The 15,430-nt window shown below is 46.5% G+C and overlaps 2 protein-coding genes and 1 long non-coding RNA gene across 7 annotated transcripts in view; 2 read left to right on the plus strand and 1 right to left on the minus strand.

The window, feature by feature from the left end:
* Positions 1 to 3,138, minus strand: NDUFA8 (NADH:ubiquinone oxidoreductase subunit A8). The gene is made up of 4 exons (XM_064394049.1): positions 3,005 to 3,138; positions 2,757 to 2,920; positions 705 to 870; positions 1 to 245 (listed from the first exon to the last, which is right to left on the minus strand). Exons 1-4 carry the CDS (start codon positions 3,053 to 3,055, stop codon positions 108 to 110), a joined length of 519 nt encoding a protein of 172 aa, XP_064250119.1. The 5' UTR covers positions 3,056 to 3,138; the 3' UTR covers positions 1 to 107.
* Positions 1,056 to 1,723, plus strand: LOC135283338 (uncharacterized). Its single transcript, XR_010349154.1, has 4 exons — positions 1,056 to 1,135; positions 1,236 to 1,330; positions 1,444 to 1,557; positions 1,650 to 1,723. It is a non-coding gene; the product is annotated as an uncharacterized LOC135283338 (long non-coding RNA).
* Positions 3,115 to 15,430, plus strand: part of MORN5 (MORN repeat containing 5) — a 20,884-nt gene continuing 8,568 nt past the window's right edge. The window contains exons 1-5 of one of the 5 annotated variants that reach the window (XM_064394045.1): positions 3,115 to 3,218; positions 3,760 to 3,907; positions 4,106 to 4,217; positions 5,065 to 5,196; positions 6,950 to 7,991. In XM_064394045.1, the coding sequence (XP_064250115.1) occupies positions 3,172 to 3,218; positions 3,760 to 3,907; positions 4,106 to 4,217; positions 5,065 to 5,196; positions 6,950 to 7,008 (498 nt within the window). In that variant the 5' untranslated portion in view covers positions 3,115 to 3,171 and the 3' untranslated portion in view covers positions 7,009 to 7,991. Of the gene's footprint in view, positions 3,219 to 3,519; positions 3,650 to 3,759; positions 3,908 to 4,105; positions 4,218 to 5,064; positions 5,197 to 6,949; positions 7,992 to 15,430 lie in introns of those variants that run through there. The other 4 variants (XM_064394044.1, XM_064394043.1, XM_064394047.1 and 1 more) reach the window with 4 other exon arrangements.

Raw genomic sequence — 15,430 nt, forward strand, 5'->3', positions numbered from 1 at the left:
TAATGGTTTGGGCTCTTTAATTATTAGTGATACCCAGCACACACCACACAATTTACATGTGCAAGTGCCACATGTCTGCACTTGAGTCACAGCACAGCCTGCCCACTTCACCAGGACCAGAAAAAGAGCCTGCTGCCAAGGGGAGAGGGCTTCAGCTCCCCTTCTGTGGGTGGGTTGGGCTCTGGTCTGGGTCTAGAGTGGTAGGCATTCTCAGGCAGAGGACGGTCTGTCTTCACCTTCGTAACCTGGAAAGAAATGCAAAGAAGTGATACAACTTCTCACAGCACTGAACAGCCAGGTTGAGTCAGAACTTCAAGGAAGAACTACCAAGAAGAACCAAACAATAGCAAGGACACATTGTTCAGCTGATGAGAGCTCCTCAATACTTGTAAGAAAAGGGAAGGGAGGGGCGTTTCATCACAACTACAGAGTAGCTCCACGTGAGCATGAGCTTCATTCCTAAAGGAAAAGCCTCTACCAGGAAAAGCAAAAAGCAAGAATTTAATTGTCTAAGAAAAGCAGGAGCCTTCTGGAAAAGCAACCCCAGAAAACACTGCCAGTCTTGACTTCTACTGCCCCACCAACTTCCAGCGCTGAGTTCACAAAACACCACCAGGCCAAGAGACGCCGGAGAGCTGGTCTGGACAAAACACGCACGAAGGAAGGAGAGCAGGATCTGTGTGGCCCGAGGGATAAGCAGTTACCTTGGAGAGGTCCCCCAGGTCGGGCCTGACCCAGCCCAGCTTGTCCAGCACGCAGGAGTCGAAGGCTGCCTGCTGCTTGCGGCAGCGGCGCAGCTCCTGCTGCCCGCTGTAGTCGATGCACGTCCAGTAGGCCGTGAAGGGCTCGGCGCAGTGCGTCCGGATGCTCCTGGGGACACCACAGCAGAGCCCTCAGAAACGCTGCTCAGGCCCCGCTCCTGCCAGCCCCGGCTCGGGCTGTGCAGCTTTGGGCTCTCAGGAACATCTAAACCCTCAGTCAAGCCAGTGTTTGATACGGGTACCTGTGAAACCTCCATCGCCGCGGCTACGATTAATGGCAGCAGTGACTGAACCGGTGTGTGGAGGAGGTTTTTGTGGGTATGAGGAGGAGGTTTTTGTGGGTATGAGGAGGAGGTTTTTGTGGGTATGAGGAGGTTTTTGTGGGTATGAGGAGGATTTTGTGGGTATGAGGAGGAGGTTTTTGTGGGTATGAGGAGGTTTTTGTGGGTATGAGGAGGACTGTGTGGGTATGAGGAGGTTTTTGTGGGTATGAGGAGGAGGTTTTTGTGGGTATGAGGAGGAGGTTTTTGTGGGTATGAGGAGGAGGTTTTTGTGGGTCTGTGGAGGAGGTTTTTGTGGGTCTATGAGGAGGTTTTTGTGGGTCTATGAGGAGGTTTTTGTGGGTCTATGAGGAGGTTTTTGTGGGTCTATGAGGAGGTTTTTGTGGGTCTATGAGGAGGAGGTTTTTGTGGGTCTGTGGAGGAGGTTTTTGTGGGTATGTGGAGGTTTTTGTGGGTATGTGGAGGAGGTTTTTGTGGGTCTACGAGGAGGAGGTTTTTGCTGGTCTGTGGAGGAGGTTTTTTGTGGGTCTATGAGGAGGTTTTTGTGGGTATGAGGAGGAGGTTTTTGTGGGTATGAGGAGGAGGTTTTTGTGGGTCTGTGGAGGAGGTTTTTTGTGGGTCTGTGGAGGAGGTTTTTGTGGGTCTGTGGAGGAGGTTTTTGTGGGTATGTGGAGGAGGTTTCTGCTGCGTGGATGTTCACAGCTCCTCCACAGGACATATTTTGTTTTGCCAAATAATTTAGTTATATTATAAGGTGCTCTAATGCTTCCAAATAATCTCGTGTCTAAAGCTCAGAAAGCCATGCTTAGAGCAGAGGTTTAGCTGCTGCACTGGAGGTGGATGTGCCATGAGGTAATTAAATTAGGTGCTGTGTAAACAGCACTGGCACGTGCCTTGGAGCTGTGTGTTTGGCCAGGAGAGGCAGGTGGTGCACCTGCTCAAGCTTTCTCAGTGGGTCACCTGTGGGACAGGGAGGACAATGCAGTGCTCAGGCTGGTTTCTGGAGTTCATCACACAGCTGCAAGGTGCAGCAGCCTCACACCACTGCCCTGAGTTCCCAACAAAAACCCAGGCTGCCTGCTCTGGAACAAAGGCAAAAGAGCTTCAAGTGACAGGATGAATCCATGTATAAATAAGCAAGAAAGAACACATGGCCTCTACTCCCAGGAGTTAAAGTTTAAGAAGAAACTATAAAAGTTTTGAAGGTGGTGATGGCGGCAGCATTTTTAATTAGAATAATGGAGTTACAGAATAGTTTGGGTTGGCAGGAACCTTAAAGTTCATCTCATTCCACTCCCTGCCATGGGATACCTTCCACTATGCCAGGTTGCTCCAAACCTCATCCAACCTGGCCTTGGAGACTTTCAGGGATGGGGAAGCCACAGCTTCTCTGGGCACCCTGTGCCAGGGCCTCACCACCCTCAGAGGGCAAGACTCCTTCCTAACACCTAACCCAAACTGCCCTCTGTCAGTGTGAAGCCATGCCCCCTTGGCCTGTCACATCACATACGCCTGTCACCAATCCCTCTCCAGCTCTCCCTGCTGGTACTGAGAGCAGCACTAAGGTCACCCCAGGCCGAGGAGCCGCAGCTCTCCGGGCCTGTCCCCAGAGCAGCGGCGCTCGGCTGGAGCGGCACCGCCGGGCCCGGCCCCGCAGCACCGCCACCCCCAGGCCGCGGGGCTGCGGCGGCGCCTCCGGCCGGGCCCCGCTCACCTGAAGAAGTCGAGGGCGCACTGGTTCACCTGGCGGCCCTCCCTCAGGCACTTGCGCGGGTCCTTCTCCTCCCAGCGGCACAGCATGAACTCCTTGTTGGGCCGGTCGCACTGCGAGCCGTAGTGGTGCGCCGCGGCCTTCAGCACGGACGAGCTCACCGCCACCTGCGGCGGGGCACAGCGGCCGTGAGCGCGGGCGGGGAAGGCAGGGCGGGGCGGGGAAGGCCCCGCGGGCCCTCACGCACTCACCTCCGGCACATCGAGCTCCTCGAGCGGGGGCACCCGCAGCACCCCGGGCATGGCGGCTCTCCTTGAGCGCCCTCAGCGCCCGCACCGCACCGCGCAGGCGCGGCCGCGGAGGCGGGGCCGGGGCGGGGCCGTTGCCCCGGTGACCGGGACGCGGCGTGGGGGCCGCCATGGAGCTGGTGGGGGATCGGTACCTGGGGGGCGTCCTGCGCGGCAGGTGGGCACAACGGGACACACCGGGGCACAAACGGGACACCAGGGCACCGGAATGGGCACGGGGGTGCTGGGGAAGGTGCAAGCGGGGGCTCCGGGAAGGGGCGAGGGGAGCACGGGTGAGGGAGGGCCCAGCGGGGTGCGCAGGGGACGCGCGGGAGCGGGGCGCAGGGGAGGGCAAGGGGGTGCTGGGAGGGCAGGGGAGAAACTGGCGTTGCAGATGGGCTATGGGGACAAGGGGAGGGTCGCAGGGGGCTCCCCAGGAACCAAGTGCTGGCACAAAGCACCAGTGTCACTGTCCCCAGGGCAGAGTGTCGCTGTACCTGCGCTCAGTGAGGCTGCTGGGGCTGCTGCAGTGATGGCGCTACAGGGTCTGGTAGGTGGCAGAGAAGGGGCTGTGAGCTGTGGGAAATGAAGGCCAGAGCAGCTGGGCAGGTGAGGCCTCAGGACATCTGTTGGTAGACACTGCTTGTGGCCATCACATCAGTTCTCTGATACGATTGGGTTTGTTGGGACCCACCGTCCACCTTCCCCATGTCTTCCAGGATGGAAGGATTCGGCTACTACACGCTGCCGGTGGGCACCCAGTACCGGGGCTCGCTGTGGGACGGGATGTTCCACGGGCAGGGCGAGCTGCGGCGCCCCACGGGCGGTGCCTACCGGGCGCTCTGGGACCGCGGGGTGCCCACGCAGGTACGGCCGGGGGTGACACCCGCGGGGTCCCGAGCCCACGCAGGGTCTGACCCCTCGGGGGGCCGGGCACCGCGCAGGGCTCCCGGCAGAAGGCGAGCGGGGCCGCGCTGGCCCTGCTGCGGCTCTGCCCGTGCGACCTGGCCCTGGGTCCGTCCATCCATCACGTTTATTAACTCTGCACTCAAACGTGTTTTGCAGGGGAAATACACTTTTACAGATGGTCTCGAATACGAGCAGGAAAAATGGCTTTACTGCGACGGCTACGACAGAAGATTCTATACAGAAATCTGTTCTGGTTTCAAACCACCAGGTACTAAATTGCATTTGCGATCCTGAGAGTCTGGAAGGAATTAAACTAACAACTTTGCTTAAGAAAGATTAATTCAGCTACATGAGTAACATGGAGCAGAAATGCTCTGGCTAATTTCATACGGGCCTGAGATGCTGCCAGGAGAATGTGGACACCACCTTCCAGCAGCACAGCCTGGGGTGCAGCTCTGGGCTCTCCTGGGGCAGGACAGGCCTTTATTATCTGCAGCTTTTGACATCCTGATTAACCCTTTCATGCCCCCTCACTGCGTCAGCAGGGTGCTTTTGATACAGAGAAGCTGAGCAAAAGGAATTAGTTTGCATCCAGGACACCAAATGAAGCTTCAAGCATCTGCCCCACGTAGCTTTTTAGAAGATACCAAAACAGACGTTTGTGTTCAGTCTGTATTTTTCTAAAGACTTCTATAATGTCGTTATTTATTGTAGTCAAAAGGTGGGTTTATAAGGGAAAAAAATGAGTAAAATCTGTAACTTAATATGCACAATACATAGAATATTTTAGTGATGACATGGAGTTCTGTGAAGCCAGCGAGTCTCTCCTGGCCCCATTTTGGATTTTAGGGTTGGACTTGTAATGTTAACTTGGTGGGCTGAATCACAGGGCTGTGAATGAGGAAATCAAAGTGATCATTTTTTATCACACAACCTTTGTATGTGCATTTTTCCATTTCCATTTTCCCCATCTGCAAATTGACGAAATGTTTTGCAAAATTTATTGTGAGGTAACTCTGTTAGTTTTATAGCAAACACCATGGAGATGTATGTTAGTTATCTTGATCAAAGGCATAAATTAAAAAAAAAAATCAAACCTTGTTTTTCCCCTTCAGGCATTGCTCAGCTTACAAATCTGGATCCTCCCAAAATAATCCCAAAAGGTTGTTATGACTGTGGTGATGGATTCTATAACCCCGAAACCAGAGTAGTTGTTGACTACAAACGCAAGTTTCTGAGAAATGCAGGTATGATTTAACTTCTTCTGCAAGGTAAACTAAGAAGGGTTTGTTATATCTTCTAGGCTGCCTGATTAAAGCCAAAATATAAACAACTCCATGACTTGGTTCTATTATCACTGAGCTAAAATATCTTTAACTTATTTATTTTATCAGTGATTTATGTATCCCCAGAGCCGTACAAATCATATTTTGCAAAATTACAATGAAGTATTCCCAAGCATATATGAATAAATATGTTTTATTGCCATTTGGTATGTTAATCTCAGAAAAATCTTCAGTCTCTCCTGTTAATGATCTCAAGCAAGGGAGTGGTTGTGAGGGGCACATCACTGATCCTGAAAGCTGAAAAGCTCCATGTTGTCAACCAGCAAAGTGCTGAAGCATCTGCTTGTCTCTACATGCTGGAATAGTCCAGTTTATTAAAATGAGTCTGGGCCTTACCTTCCTGGGCAGGAAACCTTCACCTTGGAGAGCTGTGTTTGGAGTAGAGTCTGGCAAATACATGGACAGGTCCTCAAATTAATAAACCTTGGGGAAAATGAGTTCTTACCAAGCCAAAAGAGAAACTTTTCAAATTAAAAGCCACAGAAGATCCCCAAAGAGTTGACACTGGGATAACTTAAAAAATGTAATCTGACCTGAAAAAAACCCTACTTTGTGTTCTGGCTATTTAATCTTTGTGTTTATCACTTTTTCAGTACAGAGGGTTTTAAAATGAAACTGATTTCTGAAGGCAGCCACCCACCCTGCTTTTTTTTTTTCCCTCAAATGTCCAAATTGCAAAATCTCTTTTTTTTTCCTAGAAAACAGAATGTTTCATTTTCAGTGTGATACAGTTTAACAGTTTTGTTGCTTGGAAACTCCATTTTTCAGCAAATTTACTATTTGTTGTAAAAAAATTCTGCTCCACTCTACTTTCAAGAGCTTTTGTGAGTGTGCACTGTGATATTGGAGGAGGGAAGTGGGGAGGGGTTAAATGAATTGGAGATACCATCTGCTATAAAATATACCCTGTGATACATGGCCTGTTTTATAAACGTTGAATAAAAACTGATCTAGATTATTACAAATGGCATTGATCCAAAATACTGGAATGCAGTGGGCCTACTGATGAGGAAGATAAGCAACATGCTTTCCAAAAACACAGGAACCTACACAGATTAGTACAGGAGGGAACGCCTTGGAATTCAATTTATTGTTTTTTAATCTGTTCTTTGAACTCATTGTCCTTCATGACATTTATCTCAAACCCTCCAAATTATACCAATCAATACTGGCCCAGCAGCGCGGCGCAGCGTGCGGCCTGACAGAGTGCTGGAGATGGGCTTGGTGTGGCCCTTCCACAGGGCCTGCACACAAAGTTAAAGTTGTTGATGTGAGTGTGAAGAAGGAATGTGTCATGTAGGCCAGACCCTTCCTCTCAAGAACATGAACACAATTGAAAAACCCGGCACTTGTTCAACATCAGAGGAACTCCTGCCGCCCCAGGAGAGATGATTCAGGGCACAAGGCCACTGAAGTAAAGAGAAAAAAAAAAATTTAAAAAAACCCCAGCTGTAAGCAGAAGAAACTGAGGAAGAGGCTGAGATGACAGGGAACAGATCCAGAATTACTCCATTATAGGTTGGGCAGGAAAGAGCAGGAAAACCTCCAGGCTTGCAGCCAAGTCTTGAAAGCATCAAAAGCAGATGGTAGGAAGCATTCAGGAAGTTCTTACAACAGCTTGACAGGTTTACCAAAATGACACTATCTTCCTCAGGGCTGGCAGGAGGCTTCAGAATACTCCAGTCCTCACCTTTCACCCCGGCTCTATTATGAAGCAATTGCTAATTGTTTGTGAAGAGAGGAGGAATCCCTGGGCCTGGGCACGGCCTTGGCCCCAGGCTGGCAGCGCCCAGGTACGGCTCCGGAGCAGGGCAGAGCAGCCGCCCGTGGAAACTCCTGAGCTTGCTTCCAGCACTTCTCCGTGGACATGAGAGGACGTGGAGCCCCAGGGAGGCTCCTGAGGAGCCTGGCAAGCCCTGCACGCCTCGAGCTCGGAGGTCTGAGCCTCATTTACTCGCCGAGCTCTCGCGGCTGGAGCGGCGCAAAGGCCCGTCGTGAAAACACAACCAGGCCCTGGGAGTGAAATGACAGCAACAGCTTTGTTAGAGTTTTTATCTAGCAAACTTTTCCAAATTCTCATCACAGCCTCGCAGTTATTACCCCGTCCCTAAACCTCTGTTTCCTTGGGGATGCTCAAGTTTCTCTTGGTTCTCCATGTGTTCTTCAAGCTTTGCTTTTTGCCAGTATTGCAAAGTACGCAAAATTGAGCACATAAATAAGAATGGGAAGGCTCATTTGTAAGAAGATACATTGTTTATTTTTAATAGATACCGGGACCAGGCTCCTGTTTCACCAGGAGTATTCCTCTCTTTTTTTTTTTCCTCCCAGAAATAGGACTCCTGGCACCTTTGTAACAGAGTTTGGTCATTAGAAAGATCGGAAGATTTCCCAGTTTTTCAGTGAAAAGTAGAAATTACAAGACATTATTCTTAATGCAAAGCAGAGAGGTACAAGAAAAGCTGTGACAGTCAGATTTTAGGCCCTCTAAATATCAGAAAAACCTATAACTTTCAAAGAGAAAATACCATCAAAACAAGGAAATTTTTTATACTGAGATGGAAAAGATCTCAGCAGATTGCCTGGGTCACCTGTCTTGATGAAAAGCAAAGATATTTCTGATGAAAATTGCCTTGTTTCTCCTGTGGTTTTCACAGGGATAGGTTAAATAATACAAAACATGCTTTTCCTCATTCTAATATGAGAATATTTATTCCACTATTTTCATATTTCTTCTTCAGGTTTAATTAGTATGGTGCATAGGAGAGCTTCCTGTAGTGCAGTCAATATTACCTGAAATATATTTGTACCTCTTCCTGTAAATCAAGAGCAGAAAGACGCAAAATCTGCCTTTTCACTCAGAGCTCAGTCAGGGAACTGAATTAAGAGCAGGATCAGGCCTAGAAGACCAGGACAAGTGTCTTATTAAGAGGGGGTTTGGTGCTGCTGCAGTCCCAAGCCAGCCTGCAATCAGCATTTCTACAAGCCTGAAAGTCTCGTGAAAAGCAGCAGGAAAAATCCTGCTGCTTCAGGAATCATTATGAGCTGAAAAGGTCAAGATTCAAGAACATTATTTTCGTATAGTTTAGAGAAGTCTGGGGTTAGAACTGAGGTTGTGAGGCTGGCCTGACTCCCCAGGCAAGGGGACAAAGCCATTTTAGTTCTAAGCCTTGTTAATCACAAACTTACAGTTTCCTTATGTTGTTACCTTGGGATGGAGAACTCAAACTTGGTCTGAAAGAACTGAGAAGCACAAATATTTTGGACAGTCAGCAACGATGTGTTCAACCATTTCAGGTTTATCCAAGTACACAAATCCATGAGAGAAATCTACATTTGGACTTTTTTTTCCACACAACTCAGATCTGTCTTGCACCAAGTGCTTTTTGGGAAATGTAGACTTTGACTTGTCTGAAAAATGCAGTTGAGAAACAGCCATAACCACTCAATAATCGCTCAGGGTAATATTTCTATACCTACCCTCATGCACCCCAAATACATGCAGATGTTTGCGTGCTCTTTCTCAGAAACTACTGGAGAATTGGGTGTGGGATGAGGACCTGGCAATTTTTCAGGCCTGGAGTATTTCTGGAAAAAAGACAGCAAATTTAACTTCGAGTCAACCGCGGTGCAGGAAAAAAGATTGACTGCACTGAGGGATCATGCACGGAGCTTTATTCCCTGTTCTTCTTTGAAATTGCCCGTTCTGATGATGGAGGGAGGGGATGAACAGCCTGATTCCAGGCTAGTCCCCATGTCATTGCCTAAGAATGTTTTGGCAGATGCCCTGAGCAAGGAGAGGAAAGCCCCAGCAATACACATACAGAGGGAATATAGTATTTTTGTTCGAATGAATTTAGCTTCCCATAGATTTAAATGTCTACTTATAAGGCAGGACCATTTAATCTTTTGTACATTTGTTTCTTTTTTATTTGACTTAAGATACTGAATTTAGATGAGGTTTAGTTCCTACATATTGAAACTCTTAAAAGCTCTTCAAATAATTGTTCTTTGGATACTTGTTAGGCTAAAGAAATCAGTTTTGATCGGCAGTAAAAGTTCATGCTATTTTAAGTGCAATGCTATAGCTATTTTCTGTTGTATATTTAATCATTTTGAATTATATGTCATGTAAAAGATTTTAGCTCTGGGGCATTTGCCAGATGGCTGATTCTGCATTTCACACAACAAAAGAAATAATGTTTGTGTAAAGCTCTTAAAAATAGTTGGTAATCAGTATATTCTACAACGAATAGGATCCAGACCTGTTTGGAAAAAAACCCCAGCTTTTGCAGAAATTAATTTAGAGGATTTGGTCTCTACCTCTGGGCTCTGAACAAAACAAATTGTGTCTATTGTTTGCTGATTTTGTAACATTTAACAAGTTAACTGGATTGTAAATTTTACTCATTTTTATGTTAAATGCCGTTTATTGCAATCCATTGATCTTTTTCTCTTTACTTTGGCTGACAAACTTATTTCTGAAAGCAGGGCTGTAAAGCAGAGAGCCAATGCTGCTCTCCCTTTACACAAGCAGAGCATACGAATGCGAGTGGCCCTTTGCTTTTCTTGCAGCAGCTGCAGTGCTTGTCCTTTTTACTGCTAGTTCCTCCTTCTGGCCTCTTTGATTCATATTCCTCCAAAATACCACTGCAAAAAATATTTTCTCTCTCTGCCATGGCATTCAGCTTCTTCTCTTTGTCCACGAGGCTCTACAGAGCTACCTACAAATTCACCTTCTGGTCTTGTCTCCCCCATCTCCCACATACTTTTTCCCCTTGGATCCAGTTCCAGGACATAGGTTTTTAGCCACATTCATACAATTCCAGTTTTCTGGTACTTGCTTTCCAGACTCTATGGTAGCCAAAATCTTTGGAAAATATTACATCCAGAAGCAGGTCAGAAATTGTATTATAACCCTTTGATCTGGATCTTCAAAGTGTCACTTATCTACCTCTTCCTATTTTTTTAGTTAGATAGCTTTTGTTCCAGTGTCTGAGCTCTGGATCTAAATAATCCCCAATGCTTAACAAATAAATGAATTGAGGAGCCAGATCTCAGCAGGAGGAGAGGCAGAACCCTGGCAAGTATCACAGTGGGACTGCTGAGCGGGCAAGGCAAAGGGCTGAGCAGTGAAGATGGCAGAGAGAAACTGGGTCCAATTCAAATGACAATCCCACACTCCTATGAGAAGTTGAGGGGGTTTTCTTACCTTTTTTTTTCCTTACTCTACCCTAAACACTTTTTTAAATGTTGGACCAATTTTCCTACCCATCATATGGTCTTTTTGTATCTTTTTGTATAGAAATGTGTGAAGATCAAGCACATTTTGGATGCCATTGCAAAATTCATACATATGTCTTTCAGTGCCAAAGTCTGCCCAGGTGACAGACAGAGATACTTGGAGACTTCTCATCTGAGCAACCAAGCACATTTTTAGATTAAATTTGGCTTGCATGTTTTAATCTGAAACATCCTCCATTCAGCAAAATAGATGATGAACCAACACAATTTATATCCCAGGCTATAGCCAGCAGTGATAATATTAACATTTGCATCATGATGGAAGTTACTACGGTAATTCCAGTAGCTATAGCTTTTGCAGATATATTGTTCCTTCTGGTTTCCTGGCCTTATCTTTTTGAAAGTTGTGGAAGTTTCAGTTCCAAAGAGTGGCATGCCAAGAATAACACCTTTGTTTGGGTGCTAACCATCCTATTGTGAATCCATTAAATAGGTTACACACAAGTCTTATAGCACTTACATTCAATGTACAGCTCATGTGAAAACAACTTTTACAAGAGATGGAAAGTTCATTTGGGGGCCATTTTGGAATGACAGTAATTAAAAGAGAATGGAAGGGTGAGAATTTGTGAGTGGAAGCAAAGGTTAATTGAAAACATATTTTCCATTTTCTTGCCAGCCTTGATGTTGGTGGGGTCAGGTGCAGTAAGGAAAGGGGTGCTAGGGACCCGGAGGGGGCAGTGGAAATGGAAGGGGTGTGCCAGGCAGAGCCCATGGCTGAGATGCTATCACAGGTCATTGTGATTGTGCAGTGGGAGAAGATGATAAACTGCTCTGCGGGTGCTGGGAGGAGTCAGGGATGTGGAAGAATTCAGTGATATTGTTGTTTACACTGGGCTGCGTGTGCTTGGCCCTCTGCACATGGGGAGGAAGCTCAGCTGCTGCTGGAGGATGGCGTGCTGTAAACACAGAGCATCCAAACACAGCCCTCAAAGCTGGGCACGGACAGCTCTGGGCAGGGCTGGGCTCCCAGTGCTCCCTGTCCTGTGGTGGCACATCCCAGGGACACCAGCTGCCCTCCTGGGCTCTGGCTGAGCACACACAGGGGCGGCACCCACTCACATCAGGTTCAGTGGGCAGGGGAGGGAGCCACGGGTCTGAATTTCAGAGTGCACAGCCCCTAAGACATCAGGAGCACTTACAGCTGCCAAGACCTAACACAGTCAGACAAGGTTCTAAAGGTGAACAGTGTCATTTTTCCCCTGTTCAAACCACTGGGTATTCTCATTTTATCAAACTTCTGGGTGTTTTCCTGGGAAAGCAATAGCTAAGAGAAGCCTCCATGCCAATTCTGCCAGTGCTGTCAGTCTCAGCTCTGTGCCATGGCAGGCACCTAAGCATGCAGAGTCCTCAGAAGTCTCTCACAGCTGAGGTTTCCATAAGCAACACAGAAACATGATAGTTAAAAGCAAATAATTCTAAACTTTGCAATATGCATTTAATATAGCAAGATTAAACGCACCTAAATTACAGTGTGTTCTCATGTCATCCCTTGGAAGCACCCTGAAGCAAGGCCACCCTGAATTTTCAGCTGTTTCTAATCCCAGCTGAGAGATAAATCTGGAGTGTGGTATTTGGGGAAATCTCTTCTGCCACTACTTTTAGCCTGAACACTGGAAAGGAGGCAAGTGGTTTCATTTTGCAGAGAGCAGAAATCACTGATTTGAGTGGGCTGCACTTCGAGCTCGCTGTGGAATACACCTCACAGTGGTTGTGACACCTGTCTGGACTTTGCCAACATTTGGAACTTCCCCTAAAGCCCCCCAAAACAAGGCAGAAACTTGCCAGGCAGTATTTGAACCAGTTTTGAAATGGGATTCTTAGAGGAACACATTACAGCCAGCAGCTTTAGCTGGGTCCTGTTTACCTAAAGGCTCCCAGAGTGACCTGTTGGCTTTAATCATCTTTTGTGGCTGGTGCTGTTTCTGGGGACCAGTCCTGCAGGTGGCTGCCAGGGTTGGCTCCATGTGCCTGTGCCTGGTAATGAAAACAGGCTGAATTAATCACAAAAATGACAGAGAGCTGGCCCAGCGTGGGCTGGCTGAGGAGCTCACCCACAACATTCAAGATATATTTAGTGGGTGCTAGAAACTGATCTCATTTTTGATTGAGACACAAGGAAATAATTCAAGAGCTCATCCATTAGAATATTTTGCTGTTTCAGTTTCAAGATTCCAATAATGTCGTGATAATAATGATAATATTTCACTGACTTTGGAAGAAATACCTGGGTAACATTTACTAACTGCACAGGATACACCAGATTGCAGTGAAATGCTCAGACAAAGCTTTTCCCCTTTACCTTCAAACACCAGCATGGTCAGTCCTCTTTCAGCAAAGTCTGTTCCATCACTGTTTATTCTACTGAGGAAAATCTAAAAAATGGATAAACTTTTAAAGATAAATATGCTGACACAAAATTCAGCACACCACACGAAGAACCCCATTCTACCTAATTGTGCACAGGGTGATAATTTAGCACTGATTAAAGAGTTTGTATTTTTTTCAAATCTTTTTTAAAAGGAAAATTACTTCTGAAGGTGAAGATGTGCTTAGACAATCATATTAACATATTCAAACAATTGTAATTTGCAAAATAGTAATTACAACTCACTATCTGGTAGCATTAATCAAACTTCAAGGTTTAATTCCATTTTAAATATTGATGAAATGTGATTCTCCAATCTAACCCTGGTGTTGCAGGGTTATGGAAGCAGCCAGTGGCAGAAAAAGAGGAACGTGTAGTTAACAAGCAGCTGCCACAAAGAAGGATCGGCATCTGTGATTTAAATTGTTAGCTGCACAGTCAGGTAGAGTGTAAAAAGGGTAGTCAAGAGGCTGTTAAGTCCATTGCTGCCAATTACTAACAATCAGGGAGGAGCTTTAAGACTTGTTCAGTACAATAAACCCAGTTTGTCTTGTTTCAGGGGTTACTACTGAAGAGGTTGCAGCTGCACTGATTCAAATAGCCCTAAAACTACAGTAATTATCAACCAGTCTTCTTTAGTGTAGCAAAAGTATGTTTTACCATAGCTTAACTCTTTACATTCTAATATTTCCCTGCCTCCTCTGCCACAGCCAGCCCTGGAGCCATTCTCATCCCTGGACTGTGGTTCTTCTTGCTATCCTGGACCAATTCTTTCATTTCCCCTTACCTAGGCCGAGGAGCAGCTGTACATCACACTGGCCTGGATGGCAGTTCTAGGGATTTGCTTCTTGTTGAGTCATTCCATCTATTTTTCCTTTTCATGCACAAAGTTGAAATGCACATCTCTCGTTCAGTTTTTACATCTGGTTAAACTCCACGCAGGTTAAGCAGGGCTTGTGAACATGTATTTAATTTGAATGGGCTCAGATCACTGCACAAACCAAGACGTTTTGGAATCAGTCTGGCAGGGCCAAGATCCTTGGAGTACTTGTCCTGGGTGCTTTCCTGGGAGACCAGGAAATCCCAGAGTGCAGAGCAAGACAGTCTGGGCAGACCAAGGGTGTGCTGGAAACCTGTGAAGGGAAGGTACAACCTGCCCTGTTTGTGCTGATGCCCTGGAAGCTCAGCTGAGTGGGGGCTATCAAGGCTCAGTCAGACTCAGGCTGGTTCTTTCTAGCACTCAGGTGAGCCAGGTGTGCCCAGCTGCCAGCCAGACCTGCTGATGCTCAGCATCTCTAAGTTTTCTGATTCCTTCACCATGACAGAAACAGGCAAAAGTTTCCTTTACATGCACTTATTACAAGCTCAGTTAAACTATATATATTTTTTTAATTTTTTTTTTTAGTTAAGGCAATTCCAGCTAAAGCCAGAGAGCCACACAAAGTGGACAATATCTGTCACAGGGAGGCTCACGTGATCCCATCTCCAACACCTAGAGCATAGAACAAAAGCCAGCACATTGATTATGGCTTGGATGTTGTTTTTGAGAAAGCTTAAGGACCACATTTGCATTCCTGTTGCAGCCCTCGGTGGAATCTGCCTGTGAGAATTGCATGGTCTTTAAGCAAGATTCTGTGCTCATGTTTTTAATTTCCCTTTTAGCATATTTTTTTCAGCGTCTATTTTCACCTACTTTACACCCAAATTAGTAATGTGCCATTAACAGGGTATTTTGTTATGGATCTGTGGATTTCTAAGGAATAAAAAAAAATCAGTGAAACACAGAAAGAGCTGAAGTTAGCTATCTTATCCAAATTATGGCGATTTTGCAGTCATTAAAGCAAGCACCTTGGCACCATTCCTGCCTGCACCAGGATGCCAGCAGAGCTGGGTGTGAGCAGCACCTCAGGGTGTGCACCCAACTCGATGGGCCAGCAGTGAGAGAACAGAGAGGGCAGCATGAAAAAACAAAAAAAAACAAAAAAAAACCCAAACAAACAAACAAAAAAAAAAAAAAAGAAAAGGAAAGAAAAGACAAAGCTTGATTCACAAGCCACCACAGTCCATAGGATTAACCCCCAGTCTTGTGCACCAGAATTTATCACATACCCCTCTGGAAACTTCTCAGTTTAACACTTCATTCCCAGCACCTCCCTCCCTTTGCGTTTCAAATGCTCCCCCGTCCCTTTAGCACAAAGGTACAACTCCACAACCAAAGATCTCCAGGAAAATCTGGCTCCTGAAGAAACAACATGCTTCTTTCCCCATTTTGTTAGACCTGCCTAGGCAGGTGCTCAGCAGGGAGAAAAAATGGGCCCGTGGTGGTCACAGGGGTTACACCCTCAGCTCCATCCTCCTCCCACTCAGCTGTCCTTGTACCTAGCAAGGGCTGCCACGAGGCCTCAAAATTTAGATTTTTACACACATCAGAATTTAGATTTTTACACACACCAAAATTTAGGTTTT

The sequence above is a fragment of the Passer domesticus genome, chromosome 18 (assembly GCF_036417665.1).
Source record: "Passer domesticus isolate bPasDom1 chromosome 18, bPasDom1.hap1, whole genome shotgun sequence".
In the NCBI taxonomy this organism is placed as follows: domain Eukaryota; kingdom Metazoa; phylum Chordata; class Aves; order Passeriformes; family Passeridae; genus Passer; species Passer domesticus.

Excerpts from the sequence above, each read along its gene's own strand:
- NDUFA8 (XM_064394049.1), bottom strand. The coding sequence starts at position 3,055 with ATGCCCGGGGTGCTGCGGGTGCCCCCGCTCGAGGAGCTCGATGTGCCG. Across the intron at positions 871-2,756 it reads TGCGCCCTCGACTTCTTCAG|GAGCATCCGGACGCACTGCG; the intron begins GTGAGCGGGGCC and ends TGGTGTCCCCAG. Across the intron at positions 246-704 it reads ACCTGGGGGACCTCTCCAAG|GTTACGAAGGTGAAGACAGA; the intron begins GTAACTGCTTAT and ends ATTTCTTTCCAG.